Source organism: Dama dama, chromosome X, assembly GCF_033118175.1.
Source record: "Dama dama isolate Ldn47 chromosome X, ASM3311817v1, whole genome shotgun sequence".
Classification (NCBI taxonomy): Eukaryota; Metazoa; Chordata; class Mammalia; order Artiodactyla; family Cervidae; genus Dama; species Dama dama.
This window is the reverse complement of record NC_083714.1, coordinates 88,193,816-88,213,130: the sequence shown is the minus strand read 5'-3', so window position 1 is coordinate 88,213,130 and position 19,315 is coordinate 88,193,816. Positions and strand designations below refer to the sequence as shown.

At 40.4% G+C, this 19,315-nt stretch overlaps 1 protein-coding gene across 1 annotated transcript; it reads left to right on the top strand.

The window, feature by feature from the left end:
* The first annotated feature begins 3,793 nt into the window (after window positions 1-3,793).
* On the top strand, window positions 3,794-12,465 carry CDX4 (caudal type homeobox 4). Its single transcript, XM_061136689.1, has 3 exons — window positions 3,794-4,292; window positions 10,848-10,993; window positions 12,259-12,465. Exons 1-3 carry the CDS (start codon window positions 3,794-3,796, stop codon window positions 12,463-12,465), a joined length of 852 nt encoding a protein of 283 aa, XP_060992672.1.
* Window positions 12,466-19,315: the final 6,850 nt, after the last annotated feature.

The window sequence follows — 19,315 nt, the reverse complement described above, 5'->3', positions numbered from 1 at the left end:
CAGTCCATGGGGTCGCAAAAGAGTCGGACATGACTTAGCAGCTAAACAACATCAGAGCCTAGCAGTGCTCATTCTCGAGGGTGTCTGGCCTTGCAATTACAAAAGCCCATCACAGTGTCAAAGATGGATGAAAAGGCGACAAGGCTTCTTTCTTGTCCCAAGACACACCACTAAGTTTCCAAGTAGCTCAGGGAGGTAGGTAAGAATTGGTAGGTGGAAGGATGCTGTTTACAGAGCCCAAAGTGCAAAGCTTGAATTGAGAGACAACAGTCAGGGATGTCCAAACTGCTTTGATAATCCTTGTATAGCCTGAGCCCTGATCCTCAGCCTGTGGGTTTTGACTTTTGCTGCTGGCCACTCTGCTTCCTGGAGTGCTACAGTCCATGGGGTCGCAGAGTCAGACATGACTTGGTGACTGAACAACAACAACTCTGCTTTCTGCAGTGAGGTTTCCTCTCTGATTAATTTCCAGGTTAAAAAAAAGAGAAATCAAAATTTCCAGTCAAATAAAGTAGATTGAACCTTCCTGCCACTCCGCCTCTCTCTCCCACCTCCCTGCCCCCACATTCTACTCCCATTTCCAGAAACAAACAAAAACACAAAACTAAAGTAATCTTGAAGCCAAGTTCCACTAAGCACTGGACAACTTACTGGTTTCTCTTCAAGACATCCCTAGAGTTGAGTCAAAATGGTGACTTAAAATCTACATTTCCAAGGTCACTTATTGATTCAGCATACAAATGTTTCTTGAGATCCTATCATATGCATGACACTCCATTCTGCAGGGCTCAAACATGCCCCCTGACACCTTTTCAATGTGTTCAAATTCCAAAATATTCAGATAAGACCCCAAGTAATACTAAGATGGACAAGAATAGTATTAGTCAGTGGGGGAGTTGATAAGAAGATTCAGGCAAGAGGAAGTACACTCTCTGAGAGGTGTATCATAACATAAGATTTTTGGGAGGAGGTGACATTTAAGCTGAATCTTTAGGGAGAATTGAAACAATTTTTATGCATAAAAACTGTCTAGGCATAAGCAAACATACATTTTTTTACGTGAAAGACTGTTGGTCTGGGAGTCAACAGACCTAAGAATCTCAGTTCTGTCATTCACTGCCTTAAAGACTACCTTCCCCACTCAGACCCTCTGTTTCCTCATAGATAAATTGACAATATTTGGTTAGCTTAGTCTTAAAGGTCCTGAATATGCTTCCATACTGATATAGCTTTTCAAATGTCAGATAGACCAGTTTGCCTCAAGATAGAATAGATGAAAGATAATAATGCAAGGGTATTGGGTCTATGTTGTGAAAAGGATTGAATGTAGGGCCTGGGAGCCTGAACAGAGAAAGAAAATAGAAGCCAAGTCCCAGGCCTAAGCCCTGAGGTTGTACATTTTGCCTGGTTCCAACTTAAGAACATGAACTTTGCAATCTGAGCTACCTAGAGTGGGAACCTAGCTCTACTACATACCAGTAGTTCATTTAAATAGTCATGCCACCTCTCTGAGCCTTGATTTCTTTGTCTCTAAAATGAGAGTGATAGTAAGTAAAATTGCGAAGATTGAATGAGGTCATGTACACAAAGTGCCTATAAATATGTGATTTTCCTGCTCCTTAGTCCCTTCTCCCCAGTGCCGGGTTTTAATTAGTCTTTGCTGACCAATTACTTTTGTTCCTTCTCTTCCTTCTCATTTTCCAATGCAGGCTTTAAAATATATCCAGAATTCAACCACTCCTCTCCATCCCCAATGCCATTCACCTGGATTATTGCAATAGCCTTTTACTTAACCAGCCTGATTTTATTTTGCCCACTTACAGTCTATTCTTAATCCCATGACCAAAGCAATCTTTTCAAAACTTAAGTCATGTCACTTATCTGTTCAAAACCCTATAATGTCTTCCTATCTCACTTAGAGTAAAAGCTTAGGAATTAAAAATGACCCACCCTATTAATGTTTGGACCTCATCTACCTCTTAGTCACACTTTCCTTCTTGCTATTTCTCCAATAAAAGACAGGCTTTTCTTTTTACTTGCTGTTCCCTCTGTCTGGATCCTCGCTTCATAGCTCAATCCATCACTTTTTCTATATTTTACTTAAATATTATTTCTAAGTAAGGTCCTCCCAGACCACCATATATTAAATTGAAACATCCTCTAGCATTCCTTATTTTCTTTGCTGCTTTCTTTTTCTTTACAATGTTGATTATTACTATCTGACATACCATAAAATTTAATTACTTATTAGTATATCTCCCCTTGAGAATATAAGCTTAACAAGGGCTTTGTTCACTATTGATGTCTCCATACATAGAATAGCACTTAGCACTCGATAAATATTGAGTAAATTAATGAATACAGTGGTCCTGTGCTGTGTGCCAAGTGTTGTTAAACAGTTTGCATACATCATCTCAGGAAATCCTGCCTTCAAAATACAGACACTGTTAGTATCTCTATTATACAAGGGGAAACCCTGAAACTCCCAGAAGTAATATGATATTTCTGAAGCCAAAGAGGGTTAGTTAATGAGGGTGCCAGGTTGTGTTGGACTTTATGGAGAAGCATATTCTCTGAATAGAAACACATCTTGAATTAAAGGTTGTGGTAGGCTTTGGGAGGGGGCAGGAGTGAGGGAGAAGGAATACTGGAATATAAACTGGTTTTGTCATCAAGAGGTGATCTGGTTTCTTGAAGTAAAATCTTGAGTTCACTGGCATTTACTGGCAACTCCATGTCTTTTTCAACAATTTTAACTTTACAAAGGAACTTGCAAGTGTGAAAGCAGGTTGGGAGCTTCAGCTGCTCTGAGTTTGAGCCTGCAGGAATTTGGCTCTTTGTGAGTACTGGCAGAAAGAGACACCCAAGCAAGACTAGTGAACTGACAGGAAACTAAGAAAGCCCACTCACTATCCACAAGAGTCTTCTCCTTCTTTCCTTTCTGTTTTCATAACATCCTCTCTTTATCTTTCTTTAATTTGTACACATTTGTAAAACATTCAATTAATCCAGCCTATCACCTACTGGAATATAACCTCAGGAAGGCAGAGCAGGAATGTTTGTCTTGTTCACTGCTCTATCCCCTGAGTCTATAGCAGGCTAGCACATAGTAGGCACACAATATATAGTTGTGAAATGAATTTCTGTCCTCAGAAACAAAGCTCTCCTCCTATTGGGGGGTGGGCAATGAAGAGACGGGAGAGCCCTTTTTAGTACTATCATGGGCCAGTGCCATGTGGAGTGCCTGTGCTAGGGACTGTGGGCAGAGAAGATACCAAGAATGCAGACTAGGTGCAGAAGATCAGCATAAAGGGAAGAAGCCACAGGGTAAGGACCAAATAACAGGATTTTGCCCTGATTCTACACCTCTCTATCTCACTTTGCCGGGAACTGGTCAGAAACCTCTGGAGGAGCTCCTGCTTCCAAAAGCGCAAAGTTAGTGCTATGGGATCAGGTGGACAAAAGCGAGAAAGATGAGATTGAAAGGCACAGGATCTCTTGGAGAGGATGTAGAGTGAACAAGTCCTTGTGAAAGTGAAATGGCCGTTCATTTGAATGCAAATGCTATGTAAAAGCCTAAAGCCCCTTGACGTCAGCCCAGCAATTGGGGGCCCGTCTACACAGGGCTACCAGTCACCTGGAAACCGTCAGGGTAGGAAACGCCTATGGAGTAGTCGGAGGGGCGTGCAGCACAGCTAAACTTCTGGTTCCCTACTGCTTCTCAAAGTCGGATTGGGACCTTATAGGGACTTCAGGATGCCTTAGGGAGCTCCTTTCTCATATCCAAGCCACTATGTACAGAAGCTGCCTTTTGGAAAAAGAAGCAGACATGTACTCCAGCACTCTCAGGAGCCCCGCAGGAGGTGGCACCGCCGGGGCTGGTGCCACTGGGGATGGTGGGAGTCTTCTGCCAGCCTCCAACTTCGCAGCGGCCCCTTCTTATGCGCACTACATGAGATATCCCCATATGCCTGGTATGGATCCTCACGGGCCACCGCTGGGAGCCTGGGGGTCACCCTATAGTCCCCCCCGTGAAGACTGGAGCGTGTATCCCGGGCCATCCAGTACTATGGGTACGGTCCCCATGAACGACATGACCTCGAGCCCCGCCGCTTTCAGCTCACCGGAATATAGCAACCTGGGCCCCGCAGGGGGTGGAAACAGCGGTAGCAGCTTGCCAACCCCAGCGGGAGGATCACTGTTCCCCATCGACGCCGGCATCGCAGGTGAGAGTTCTAGCAGAAGCCGTCACAGCCCCTATGCATGGATGCGCAAGACAGTGCAGGTGACTGGTGAGTAACCGATACCAATGCTCTGATCCTTTTCCTTCCTTTGCTTCTTCTCTACTTCTCTTGACCTTCTGGTCCTCCTACTTCTCAGACTTCTCTCCGAACAGCTTAGCTAAGGAGACCACTACGTGGCTTGCTGCCCAGGGCCCCAGACCACAAGTGACCTCCCTCGTTTGTGCCTCTGCTCAAAAACAGAGTGTAGTGCTTGGAACTAAGCTGACAGTAGAGGACTTTTTCATCATTTTCTGATCAGCCAAAGGAGCAACCGCGGTGACGATGGACATACTGAGCCACAAAGATCAAGATCCAACCCTACAGTTGCCCAGATAGGAAAACAGATTCACGGGGAAGGTCAGTGGGTGAATGAGGAGAGGACAACTACGTTTCTTTATGCTCAGTCACTGCTGTTCGCCTGTTTCACTTCAAAGCCTTCTCTATCTGAGCAGGTCGGCTTCTCCCCCAAATCTGGTGATGGTCAACTTAGGTTTAGTGCTTGATTGGCAATAGGCAGTCCAGTTTAGCCTCAAAGGCCCTTATAGCAAAATGACCTCCTCACCCTGGACTCTCAAGGAGGCTCCAGTTTCCTTTGCCCAAGCTGTCAGGAGCCAGCTGAATTCAAACCCAATGCCTTTGTACAACTTTCCTTCCACCAATGGAAAGCTACAGCACACCACTGGGACATAATAAGCTGCTCAACCCTAACATTCCAGGGGTGTGCACCAATATCAGCCCCAGCATCAATAAAGTTAAAGGGATTAAAGCCCTCCTAACAGTACAGGCAGGCATTTCGAGGTGCAGGGACTGGACACAGGCTTTTCAGGACACATAGGAAAGCCCAGAGATCTCAGCCTAATGCCAACTCACGCTCCTACCAGCAAGCTACTGGTTGGCGGCTACTGGGAGGAGGGTGTGTGCAGGGGTGTGGGGTGGGGGTGGGGGTGCACTCTGTATACTCTGCTTTAATCTTGGACAGGGGCTGGAGGAGGGAGGTGGGGAGATGTTTGTTTTCAGCTATAGTTGTGCTTTTATCACATTCTTATTCCAACTCATCACTCCCTTTCATTAGAGAAAATTAGTAAAATTCAGCTCTATCACTTTCATCCCTCTGGGGAAGAAATGACAATTCAAAAGCATTTGCCCATAATGATTATGCTTCTGCTCACAGTTCTGCACTTTTTCTCTGCTTAAAAATAGCAAAAGCAAGAGGGTGGAAAGGGACCAAATTCTATCACTGAGAGTACTCAGCCTGGAGGAGGCAATTCCAATTGATTAGGACATTACTAGGGTAACAATCCCAAATTAAGAGTAGAGCTTAAATACTTAGCTCTAAAGTGTTTGTAAGTAAATCTGCATATTGCCTTTTGAAATAAGAGTGAGTTGGTGGGCTAAAAAGAATAGAAAGTAAGCTTAGGGTGGGGCACTGTCAGGGCTGTTGTTATATCTAATCTTAGGGTTGTAATTAACACCTATTCACTAAGACCTAACCAACAGCAAAAGACACAAAAGCCAGAAAAGTGGCTGCTCCAGTTCAGGATTATGTTTTGAAATACTTTAAAAAAGGAAAGTCACTAGTATGTTGTTTGAAAGACAAAACAGTGGAAGGAAAGGACAAGGTAAAATAATTATCTTGAGTCATGAATTTTCTGTTTAAAAGAGAAAATATGATGGGTTTCTCTGTTTGATAGTCTTCATTTGCATTTGTCAGAGTCTCTCTTTTGTATAATTCTGGTGCCAGGAGAAGTTTAGAAAGGGGCTCTAAATTACTCTATGGAGTCTTCATCTTTAGCTCAGTCTTCAAACCTTGCTGTACAATACCATCTTCACAAGATTTTCTCTCCAACTTCTATGAGAAATTCTAAATTGAATGATTTTAGAACCTCACTAACTTGTGGCAGCCTATCCTATAGATGAGGCTTTATTAAATTCAATCACCATTTCATTTTAATGTCTTATAAAAATACCCCTTTGCTTTATTCTTGCAGCCTAAGTACATATTTAGCAATGATTCAAGAATATGATGAAAAGTATGGACCCTCTTCCAGAATAATGCACAAGGGCACAAATGCATATGTACACACTTCATTTTTTCCACCAGATTTTTAAAAATTTTATTTACTTTTTGGTCTTGCCAAGCAGCATATAAGATCTTACTTCCCTGACCATGGGCCAAACCCATGCTTTCTGCAGTGGAAGCACAGAGTCTTAACCACTGGACTGCCAGGGAAGTCCCACATATGTCATTTATTTGAATAATTTGGGGAGACTCATGGATACACTGAAAACCCTTCCATAGATCTCAGGTTATGAACTGATAACCTGAGAAAAAATTAAGCTGATCATCTCTCTGTATCACTCCAAACCAAAAGGCATCCATTTGTATGCTTAGTACATAATGAGTGTTAAATATCTGTTAAGTGAATAAGTCAGATCCTCCTAAATTTTATACTTCGCTCTGTAGTATTATAGGACATTTGACTTATGGCTGAGAACAAAACAGATGATCTACAAAGTGGAAGTAACCCATCCTTGATTATGATAGTCAAATGAAAACTCTTTATATTATTTAAGAATGTTTTAACTAGCCTTAAGTTAAAGAAACAAAAATACGCACATTAGGGGACAATAGGAAAACATTTCATAGTGATTATCATGGCATTTGATTTTTGAATGACAGAAAGGGGACTGACATACAGAATAAATGACTGTCCACTAAGAGATTTGATTTAAGTGAGATATTTTTATTTTTGCTTTGTTCCCTAAATAGTCTGTTTGAAAACATACCTTGTTTCAAAAATTATGTGAAAAGGAAACTGACAGAGATATTCCACGAAAAGTTCATCATTTTCATATTTTAAACATTGTCAGTTTAAAAGTTCAGTATTTTCATATTTTAAACATTGACTGCACTACTCTAGGGATTTTTTCATTTTGTTTTTATTTTACCCAGAGTTGTAGCCTTGTATGAGTACTGGAAAGGTGGTAACCTAAGCAGGGCTGGAGAGGAGCTTTGTTTTTAGGGGTGGGAAAGAAGAGGAGAGAAGGAAGTGACTTTGAATAATTCTGATTAACCCACTGGACAAAAGACAGAAAACCAAGGAAGTTAAAAGGTTTTCTTCAGTTAGGACATTTCAGAAAATGAGTTACTTAGCAATTCCTAAAGCTTATCATTATCTTTCTTGGTTTTGATCATTTTTTTAAATTGGACAATTTTTATAAATGAATTTGGATGCAATTTTTAACTAAAAGCAGCAAAAGATTACCATCGCATGGAAACTCATTATGATGGTGTTAATTACACTCTGTTCCCTATTGAAAGGGATTGGTGTTAATCATCTTTACCCTCACTGTCACCATCATCATAATCCTTAGGTTTGGAGAGTGCTTTTCTGCCTAATAGCACTTTCACAGCCAGTCTCTCAAATGAGCACATTTAGGTGATGATAAGTCATCATATATAATGACATTTGTTTGCAAACTCTGTAGGGATCCTGTCTCCTTATGGGAACTACAGAGGTTTGTCAAAGTCGTTGGTCAGGGCAAGTAATGAAATCCCACCACAGAGCTTTGAAGCAGCCCTGTAATACAACTTAAAGTTTGTTATTTTCGTAGATTAACTCACAATAGTGCTGGAGAAGGGGAAGCCCTCACCCTCAGCACTGTCATAGTCTCTGGGAGAAGAGAATGGCTTGAACAATAAAAGCTACTGCTTTTAGCACTTTGTTAGTGTTTTAGTATGGAAATATGGTTCTATGCTCCACTAGAAAATGTCCAAAACCCAGTCAATCAGACTTCATCATTTAAGGGAAGAGACAATGAAGTAACTGGAAAGAAAATAGCTTGGGAGGAAGGACACAAGAGGAGCACCAGGAAATGAGAATTCATTTCTCTTCGTTAAACGTGCAAGTCAGTATTTCCAACTAATCTAGTCTTGAGGTCTGAGGTCTTATCCATAAGATTGGGGCAACAGACTTTTTTTTAACACTTTGCATGGCTTTGATATGCAGCCTGGCTCTTCCTCATCCCTCCTTTCTTTAGGGGTTATATTGCCGGAAAGGGTGAGGATTTTCATGGCAAATAAAGAGGCCTGGTATTGACTTTATTGTCCTCAGAAGAAACTGCAAGAGGGGAATTTATGACCAGTGGGGGTGGGGAAGAATTGCAACCTTCCAGAGTTCTTGAAGTCTGGTTATATTTACTGATTATCAAAGAGTTGAAAACAGACACACACACATTAAATTTTAACTTCTGCCTCAAGTTAGAATTTAAACACTCAGTCACTTTGGGATTAGGAACAGTTTTAGGGACCATCTCTTCAAAGATATACTTTGATTCTAAGATTTTAGGTTCTAGAAATAAATTAAACCTCAATGTTTTCATTGTGACCTCAAATATACATTCTGCCTTTGTAACATACCAAATGACAGAACTTTGGTTTCCTAGATTCAGAAAAGCAGCTGAAGTTTGTTTTCTGTATCTGTGAGTCTGTTTCTGTTTTGCATATATATTCATTTGTATTATATTTTTGATTCCACATATAAGTGATACCATATAGTATTTGTCTTTCTCTGTCTGACATTTCACTGAGCATAATATTGCCTTGGTCTTTCCAGGTTGTTGCAAATGAACCTAACACAATATTGTGAATCAACTATACTTCAATTTAAAAAATTGGTATCAAAAAACCCCATGAAAAACAAGCAAACAAAGAGAAAACTAGCTCATAGTTTGAGCCTTTGAGATAGATTAGCTGACTGGAGCTCATCATTTTCCATTTTCAAGAAGGAAAGTTTTGTTTAGTTCTTTAGTCCATGACTTAATCCTAAAACATATCTCTCCTCTAGAATTTGTTTCTACATTCACGTCCCCTTTTATTTTTTCTTTCCTGGAGATGAAAGGGTGTCTGACATTTGTTTAGGGCTTGTAAATTCCAAACCAATTGGCTGGTGTTCCTGAATGTAAAGAGGGTTCAAGATGGGATCTGATGCTATGTAGCTCTTTGTTAAGCTTGTGCTGCATCTTAACACCTCAATGGAGTTTAGGGAAACACTTTAAAGAAACCTTTGTCTTACAGATCGCTCCCCAAAACTTCACATCAAAAACAACCAGGGAAGATCAGAAGGGGGTTGCCAAAAGCTATAGAGAAAAGGAGGAAGATCCTGGAGGGGGTTAGAAAAATTGAAAAGAAAAAGAAACTTCCTAATCACCTTTGGAAAATTTAAAAGGAGGAATAAAACTCTATTTGAAGGAGGGCATGAGAAATTAGTTAAACGTTGTAACACAAAGCAAATGTTTGGATATCCTTTCAAAGAATACTAGAATACCCATTTTATTCTGGTAAAGTCAACAACACCCCCTACTTTCCCCCACTCATTTTCCATTCAGGAATAAAAATTTTTTTTAAACTCCCTCAAAAATCCCTGGAGAAGGAAATGGCAACCCACTCCAGTATTCTTGCCTGGGAAGTCCCATGGACTAAGGAGCCTGGAGGGCTACACTCCATGGGGTTGCAAGAGTTAGATACAACTGAGTGACTAAACAACATCAGCAACAAAAAAGCTAAACTATTTTTCTAATAGGTGAAAAGAAAGTGAAAGTGAAGTAGCTCAGTCGTGTCCGACCCTTTGAGACCCCGTGGACTGTAGTCCGCCAGGCTCCTCCATCCATGGGATTCTCCAGGCAAGAGTACTGGAGTGGGTTGCCATGTCCTTCTCTAGGGGATCTTCCCGACCCAGGGATCTTCCCGAACCCAGGTCTCTTGCATTGCAGGCAGACGCTTTACTGTCTGAGCCACCAGGAAAGCCCATAGAGCTATTGTAGAACAGAATCTAAGTGACAGTACATGTTTTCTTTCTTAATTACTATCCAAATGAAATTCTCTCTAGAATGTGCATGTAATAAGAATGTCAGTATCACAAAACAGTTTGCTACACTTGGGCCATCCTTATGCTGCCCAGCATATTTAAACTAGGACTAACATTTGGCACACTGGACTTGGAGTCAGAGGTATATGTTTGGGTCCCCATTCCTAAGCCCACTAGCACAAAGCCACTTACCTACACTGAGCCTCGGTTTCCTTCTCTGTACAATAGGAATAAGACACATTCTACAGAAGTTGAAAGGGTAGGTGAGAGAAAGGTTCAATAGGAGACAACATGAAAGAACTGTATACAATATAAATGGAAGTGCATGTATAATGGATGGTGCTACTATTGCCAATACTGTTCTCATATGTGCGTGGGAAAGGAATGAAAATCATGGCTAAAGTGTTTGCCTTAAAATGCTTTGGTGTAACAGTATGTCAATGGTGCTGTGATAGGTGTGTTGAATGCATGTGTGTGTGTGTGTGTGTGTGTGTGTGTGTGTGTGTGTGAAATAGCCATGGATGACAAAGTACTTAATGAAGAAATGGACTTATGACATATTTGGTTCAAAAAATGTACTTGTTTTATATTTGAAAGTAATAGCTAAGGGTAGGAACAGTGGCTCTGATTCCTCCAACCAAAATAATCTCCAAAGGAAAAAAAATACGATTAAATACACTCCTTTCTCCCCTAACAGGGAAAACCAGGACAAAAGAAAAGTACCGTGTAGTTTACACAGATCATCAAAGGTTGGAACTGGAGAAAGAATTCCACTGCAATAGATATATCACCATTCGGAGAAAATCAGAGCTTGCAGTCAACTTGGGCCTTTCTGAGAGACAGGTATACCGGAAGTACATTTAACATTTTTCATATAAGCATTTCAATAGGCTAAGATTTTAAGGACATCTATAAGCAGGAGGGAAGCAAAAGAAGACTAAGCCATTCTCAAAGCTTTCCTAAAGCCCATATTTTTCCTATTGAACCTCTTAGTGTGGTGGGCACTATGTAGGTGTGGAAACAAGGGTGGGGACATAGTGGATGGAGAAGGATTACAATCCTCATACAATTGGTCAGCCAAGTCAAAACCTTGATATGATTTCCCAAGTAGTTACAATCTATGTGTGAAGTGGAAATCTGTCAATCATGGCAATTATCTGACTTATATCAGTCAAATTATAACAGTAAATGAATACCAATGCTTATACTTGAAGCAAGTTTTTCTATTATTCAGGCTAGGAGATTTAATTTTCTGTAGTCTATTAATCCTATGATTCCTGCCTCAAATTTAGCTTACTGCAACCACTCAGTGAAAATTAAATCTTGGCAAGAATCAGTGGTTTCCACTCACCCAGATTTTGATATGACATAACTACTTGATGTTCTTTTTTTCATTTTTCCAGTAAGGTCTAGGAGTAATCCTAGATATCATAGAATTCTAGAACTGTAAAGTCCTTTAGTGTCTTATCCCAAGTAGTCTGCATTTCAACCATTTATAAAGGCACAATGATATCACAGCAAGAGATATAGTACTTCATCACCCTTGTTCACCCAGTTCTGTTTCATTAACCTTACTTTAAAAAAATTTTTTTACATGGCATGCAGGATCCTAGTTCTCAGACCAGGGGTTAAACCTGTGCCCTGTGCATTGGAAGTGCAGAGTCTTAACCTCTGGGCTGCCAGGGAAGTCCCTAATCTTAGTGTTTTAATGACAGGTCATAATCACCTTTGCTATTTAAATCCCTCCCTTTTCATCACCATGTCTCAGAATCTGCCATTCTATCATTATTTATTTTTACCTGTGCAACAAAGATGGTGAGTGAGGTATAATGTAAAGACTACTGCATTCAGAGTCTGAGGCCCTGGGCTTGATTTCAATTTCATCTCATGCAATATATTTTCCCTCTCTGAGTCTCAGCTTTAAAAAAAAAAAAAAAAAACCTGTTGTCAAATGGGCATGCTTCACAAGGTCATTGTGAGGCTCAAGTGATGCATGTGAAAAGGCTTTGTAAATATTAATACTAAAGTCCCTGAACAATATCAGCAATGACTTTGAAAAATGCATTCAGTATGTTGCCCCATTAAATCCAAAGCATTTTTTGTTTCAGGTGAAAATCTGGTTTCAAAATCGCAGAGCCAAGGAGAGAAAGATGATCAAAAAGAAAATATCCCAGTTTGAGAACACTGGAGGCTCAGTGCAAAGTGACTCTGGCTCCATCAGCCCTGGGGAACTACCTAATACTTTTTTCACCACCCCATCTGCTGTCCGTGGATTTCAGCCTATCGAGATTCAGCAGGTCATAGTCTCTGAATGAAATCTGAATGAAAGAAAGGCAAAGAGAAATGAAAAATGCCCTTCCTTTAGCATTGTCTTTTTGGTCTCTTAAGATATCAGCAGGGGAGTTGCAACATTAGGTAATAATTCCTTGTAAGACAGTATTCAGGATGAGTGGATGCACCATGGATTGAATATAATTCAAGGATCACTTACTGTTAGGAACTATACCTAGAAAACTCCTGTGTGCGATGCTATGTCAGTCACTCAGGGAACTAGGTGGTAAGCTGTATAATTGAAAGCTACAGTCGCAAGCCCTTGCAACTCTGTTATTCACAATTTCAGAAATTTGCTTGTAATATACCATAAAAAAGTTCTGCCAGGATGCACATTTGTGTATGTATACTTGTGTTCATCATTTGATGCTGAGTGTGTCCTTTGACACTCTTTTTGGGGTGGGGAGAAGATAAGCAGAAAGGTATCTATCTCTAGCTACCTTTTCAAGTGTTTGATTCAAAAGCTAACAGGATTTTCATAACAAGACAAAGGTTTATTAAAACATCAGGAGGTGATTCTGATCTACTGTCACTTGTTATTAAAAATAATAAATATTAAAAAGGTTTTGTCCCTTGCTCATATTTGTCTAGCATCAGTTATCTCAGAACTTCCAACCTGCAGTGTCAATTTCAAATCTTGCCAAAACAATGAACTCAGACTAGAACAACACAGTCAGCTTAGTTGAATCATTAGAAAAGGCAGCTCTCCAACACTCAAAGTAAATTCTTCCCCTGTTCTGCCTCTCTATTCCATTTACTGTTAGAATGTGGAACAGCAGTGAAATTGAACATGAGTACAAGGATAGTATATGTTCTCTAGTTTCTTTCATTGCCATCATCTCCAGTCTGTTCCATTTTGCCTACCTATCACGTCAATGCAATGTGGTCCAAGAAGCTGCAGTTTACAGGTTACAAACACACAACTTAGGATATAGTGAGCAGAGTTGTCTGGAGTTTGATGGTCCAGTTTACTGCTTGCATATCCAAGTGGTCAGAAACAGAACTCTGAATCATTTTAAATTGAGATGATTTAAAAGAAAATGTGATTAAAGTAGAAAATCAGAGCATAACTTTCCTTTTCAAAAACCATCTTTGGGTTGGAAGTGAGAAGTTTATCCTCCCCATCCTTATGAAAATCTCAGAAAGAGGGTGCCACTTCATTGCCTCCAATAAATATGGGCCAGACAAAAGGTCATCTAAATTGCTGATCACAGAAAATCAGCATTAAAATAAGTCCTTCCAGTCTAATAAAGGGAATGTGGGAATCACAAAGGTGAAGAAGCTAACTTCTGAGTGTACTTGTCTATTTACACTCAGAAGTTAGCTTCCTTACCCATAATATCCCCCAACAAAGGTATACCTTTGACAATAGCAGTTGGATTTCCCTGAGGATTGTTCTTTCCTGCTGTAAACTTTTTGTTCCACAAGGAAGAAACATTCTCTATTTTTATAGATTCTAATTTTATAGAACCTGTTAGCAAAGCCACAATATAAAGCTTTTTTTCTTAGTACTACATTGCAGCCACTTCCTCTAAGAAGACATGTTGATTCTTTCTCTGAAACCTGAGAATATACTCCCTTCTCTTATGGTTATATTATGGTGGTGTGGCAGAGAAGGCAATGGCACCCCACTCCAGTACTCTTGCCTGGAAAATCCCATGGACAGAGGAGCCTGGTAGGCTGCAGTCCATGGGGTTGCTAAGAGTCGGACATGACTGAAATGACTTAGCAGCAACATGGTGGTGTGGAGAAGGGGGCGATAGAGGATGAGATGGTTAGATAGCATCACTGATTCAATGGACGTGAACTTGGGCAAACTCCAAGAGATGGTGAGGGATGGGAAAGCCTGGCATGTTGCAGTCCATGGGGGTCACAAAGAGTCAGACACAATTTGGCGACTGAACAACAACAACAATGGTGGTATGTGCCAGAGGTATGTAGACAAAAAGTTAAACACAAAAATGCAAAAGTTGTGTTAAAAGTAGATTTCAATAAAGAATTTTTTCTGGTGTTGGGAGGTGAGATTCAGAAATGAAAACATGCCAAATGACTGACAGTGTTCAGTTAGGGTAGCAGGATTATGCAGATTTTCTTATCATTGCTTTTCAAATGTATGCTGTTTTGCAATAGAAGTTTCCTTAAAAAAATGCTTTCACCTCAGATCTTTAGTTGATCTTCAAGTAATTTGCAACTTTAGTGTCCTACTTACAATTTATAGAAGTGTTTCAACTTCCTAGTTCCTTACTTAAGGAAGGCCTTTGATCTAGTCTTAGTGTTGTTCATGTACAGCTACAAAGATAAGTCTTTGGCAGGGTCTGACTTCTTTTCGAAGGAGAAAGGAAGCAAGAACCAAGGGATGTTTTCTACTCTTACTTCAGATCCAGAGAATCTAGCTGTTTTTCTCAGTTGGAACATTTCAACATTATCAAACAAAGCCAAGAAGGGCAGAAGGAGCTAGCAAGGGAGTTGGGTGGTAGGAAGAAGGGATATATTATAACAGGATATGAGGAATATTTGGGGGAGGATAGTAGACATGTTTATTATCTTAATTCTGGTGATGGTTTCATGAGTGTATACATATATCAAAAAATCAACCTTTATACTTCAAATATATGCAATTTCTTGTATGTCAGCTATACCTTAAGAAAGGGGCAAACAAATGTAACAATGTGTTTCCAACTGTAATAATAATAATACAGCAGGGAGGAACTCACTAGAGGACTATCTATGGAGATGGTCACCTTAGATAACTTAGATTCAGCGCCCAAGTAGGATCACTTCCTTGTAGACTCATGTCTGAGTGTGCTGTTGAGGAAGGACACCAATAATTCATCATTGATGACTCTTTAATAAAATGATGGTGGGTTTGGAGGGTAGGGAGAGACCAAGATATGTTGGCATTGAATCTTGAAGTATGAGTGTCAATGCAAAGCAAAGAAGTCCCCTCTGTGTTCTTTCAGAACTAGTATTGTGAGTTGGAAGTAAAAGTAGCTATTCACATCGAATAGAAAGAGAAGCACTGGTCACAAGTGGGATTAAGATGGCAGACTAGAAAGACCCTGAGCTCACCTCCCCCCACAAACACATCAAAACTACAACTACATAAAGAGCAACTCTCATTGAGAATGACCTAAAGATTAGAAGAATGGCTCTCCTACAACCAAGGCTGTAAAGAAAGATCTACACACATACACACAGTTTGGTAGGAAGGCAGGAGAAGTGATTAAGTCAGGACCTACATCCCTGGTGGGTGACCCAGCAGGCTCAGGGATCCTCCTTAGGGAGCAAGGGGTTTAAGCCACATATTAGGCACCCCAGCCATAAGGTCCAACATTCAGAAATCAAGTTCCCTTATATGATTTGAAAATCAGTGGAGCATAACGCAGAGATGTAAGAAACCAAGCCTCCACTCTTGAAGAGCTCACACATAGACTTGGCTCCCAGTCACAGAATGGATGCTGCAGACTGAAAAAATGAATGGTTCTCTGGCCAACCTGCCAAGACTGCCTCAGCATGCCCCACAGCCTGTACCAGGCTACCACTCCAGCTCCTCTTGCTTTAGAACTGCTCCCTACTAAGATGGAGGCCACTACTGCCAATGCACATGTTCTCATTGGGGAAGGGACAAAGACAGCTTGGGCCACAGTCTTGCCCTTAGCCGGGGTGTAGATTGCCTTTGCAAGTGTGTACATACACCAGGGAAGCAGCAGAGCCTGCTCAGTAGAGTGGCTCCAACTCCTCTGGCCCCAATTCTGCCTCTCACAATGACACACACACCAGGGAAAAAATGAAACCAGCTCAAAAGTGCAACCCCAAGGCCTCAGGCCCCAGCCACAATTCCAATAAGGCAGCAACTACTATTGTGCTTAGGAGAATCCCCAATTCATACTTGGTTCTGTCTCTAGCACCTCTGATTCCAGCCCTATCTCCAGCCCAGTGTACCCAGAGAGAATATGTAACTCATGCACACTTCAAATCCAGCACTCCCAACAAGTCACTAGGCATATGCAGGCTGCACAGTGATGCCTTCACACAAGGACATGGCTTCAATATCAGAATAGGTAACTATTTCCCCTAATTTCATAGAGACAGAGAAAGTTAAACAAAATGAGAAAACAGAGAAATAGATTTCAAATGAAAGAACAAGATAAAGTCTCAGGAAAAAATCCTAATGTAACAGAGAAAAATAATTTACCTGAAAAAGAATTCAAAGTAGTAGTAATAAAAATGTTAAATGAACTCAGGAAAAGAATAGATGAACAAAAACAGAACTTTAACAAAGAACTAGAAAATACAAAAAAGAACCAATGAATGCAGAAAAATACAACTGAAAAGAACAATATATTAACAGCAGATTAAGTGATACAGAAGAAATATAAATTATCCAAAAAATACAAAAGTGAAAATCACCCAATCAGAATAGCAAAAAAGAAAAGAAATTAAAAGAATGAGGATAATTTAAAGGACTCTAGTACATCAAGCATACTAGCATTCATATTATAAGGGTACCAGAAGGAGAAAAGAGAGCAAAAGGGGCAGAAAATGCATTTTATGAAATTATGACTGAAAAATTCCTGAAGAAGAAAACAGAAATCCAATTATAAGAAACATAGAAAATCCCAAATAAAATGAACCCAAACAGACCTACACAATATATGTCCAAATTAAAATGGCAAAAGTTTTTTTTTAAAGGCATCATATACAAGGGAACCTTCATAAAACTATTAGCTGATTTTTCTGCAGGAGGTTTTCAGGCAAGAAGGGAGTGCCATGATATATTTAAAGTGCTGAAAGAGAAAAACCTATGAACTAGGATACTCTATCTAGCAGAGTTATCATTCAGAATTTAAAGAGATAAAGAGCTTCTCAGACAAGCAAAAATTAAAAGCACTCATCAGTACTAAACCAACCTTACAAGAAATGTTAAAGGGTCTTCTTTAAACGAAAAAGAGAAAGCTATAACAAGAAATAAGAGGTTACAGGAAAGGAAAAATGCAACAGATAAAAGCAAATATGCAGTAAATACAGTGGATCAATTACTTAAATAAAGCAGCACAATGACTAAAAGATAAAAATTATAAAATCAAATGTAACTACAATAAATAGTTAAGGAATAGATATGGATTTTTAAAATATGACAACAAAAGCACACAACACGAAAGAAGGCAGTAAAAGATGTAGAGTTTTTTAGAATGCATTTGAACTTAAATGAAAGTGAAAGTGAAGTAGCTCAGTTGTGTCTGACTCTTTGCGACCCTGTGGACTGTAGTCCACCAGGCTCCTCTATCCATGGGATTCTCCAGGCAAGAGTACTGGAGTGGGTTGCCATGTCCTTCTCCAGGGGATCTTCCCGACCCAGGGATCTTCCCGAACCCAGGTCTCTTGCATTGCAGGCAGACGCTTTACTGTCTGAGCCACCAGAGAGTAAACATACTTATAGGTCAACTACATGAACTCCATGATAGCCAAAAATAAAAAGCCTACATTAGAAACACCAAAATTAGCAAGAAAGGAATCCAAACATAACACTAAAGAAAATCATTAGCTTTCAGTTCAAGATGGTGATGCTCATCTCCTCCTGTAAGAGCACCGAAAGTGCAACTATCAGCTGAGCAACAATCCACAGGAGGATGCTGGGACCCACAAGAAAAAGATACCCCACATCCAAAGACAAAGAAGGAGGCACAATAAGGTGGTAGGAGGGGCACAATCATGATAAAACGAAAGCTCATACCCACTGGGTGGGTGACTGAAAAACAGGAGAATAATAAGACCAAAGAAATTCTCCCACTGTTGTGACAGTTCTGAAGACCACTTCAGGCTTCCCAGTCTAGAATCTAACAAAGGGACTGGGAATCCCCAGAGAATCTGACCTTGAGGGCCAGAGGGGTTTGATTATAGGACTTCCACAAGACTGGGGAAAACAGAGACTTCGGTCTTGGAGGGCACAAACTAAATCTTGCACACACCAGACCCAGAAGAAAGGAGCAGTGACCCCACAGGACAGTGAATCAAAATTACCTGCTAGTGTTAGAGGGTCTCCTATGGAGGCATGGGTCTGCAGGGGCTCGCCACAGGCACAGGGGCGCTGGCAGCAGCAGTCCAGGAAGATCCCCCTTCATGTAAGCCCTCTTATAGGTCACTGTTAACCCTACCACAGAGCCCGTAGACCACAGGGCTAGGTTGCCTCAGGCTAAACAACTACCAGAGAGGGAATGCAAACTCACCCATCAGCAGATAATTTACTGAGCAAGGCCCTGCCCACCAGAGCAAGACCCAGTTTTTCCCACAGCCAGTCCCTCCCATTGGTAAGCTTACACAAGCCTTGTAGCCTCCTCCATCAGAGGGTAGACAGAAGAAGCAAAAGAACCACAGTACCACAGAACCTAAAAAAAAAAGAAAAAACACATTACAGAAAGTTAATCAGGATGAAAAAGCAGAAAGTTATGTCCCAGACGAAGGGACAAAGTAAAACTCCAGAGAAACAAATAAATGAAGTAGAGATAGGCAACCTCCCAGAAAAATAATTTAGAATAGTGATAGTGAAGATGACGCAGGATCTCAGGAAAACAATGGAAAAGATGCAAGAAGTGTTTACCAGAGCTCTAGAAGAACTAAAGAACAAACAGAGATGAATAATACACTAGAGGGAATCAATAGCAGTATAATTGAGGCAGAAGAATGGATAAATGACCTGGAGGACAGAATGATGGAAATCACTGTTGCAGAACAGAATATAGAAAAACAAATGAAAAGAAATGAAGACAGCCTAGGAGACCTCTGGGACAACATTAAACGCACCAACATTCACATTATAAGGTTTCCAGAAGGAGA

Coding starts and splice junctions, on each gene's coding strand:
- CDX4 (XM_061136689.1), top strand. CDS start 3,794: ATGTACAGAAGCTGCCTTTTGGAAAAAGAAGCAGACATGTACTCCAGC. Junction 4,293..10,847: donor CAAGACAGTGCAGGTGACTG/GTGAGTAACCGA, acceptor CTCCCCTAACAG/GGAAAACCAGGACAAAAGAA. Junction 10,994..12,258: donor TGGGCCTTTCTGAGAGACAG/GTATACCGGAAG, acceptor TTTTTGTTTCAG/GTGAAAATCTGGTTTCAAAA.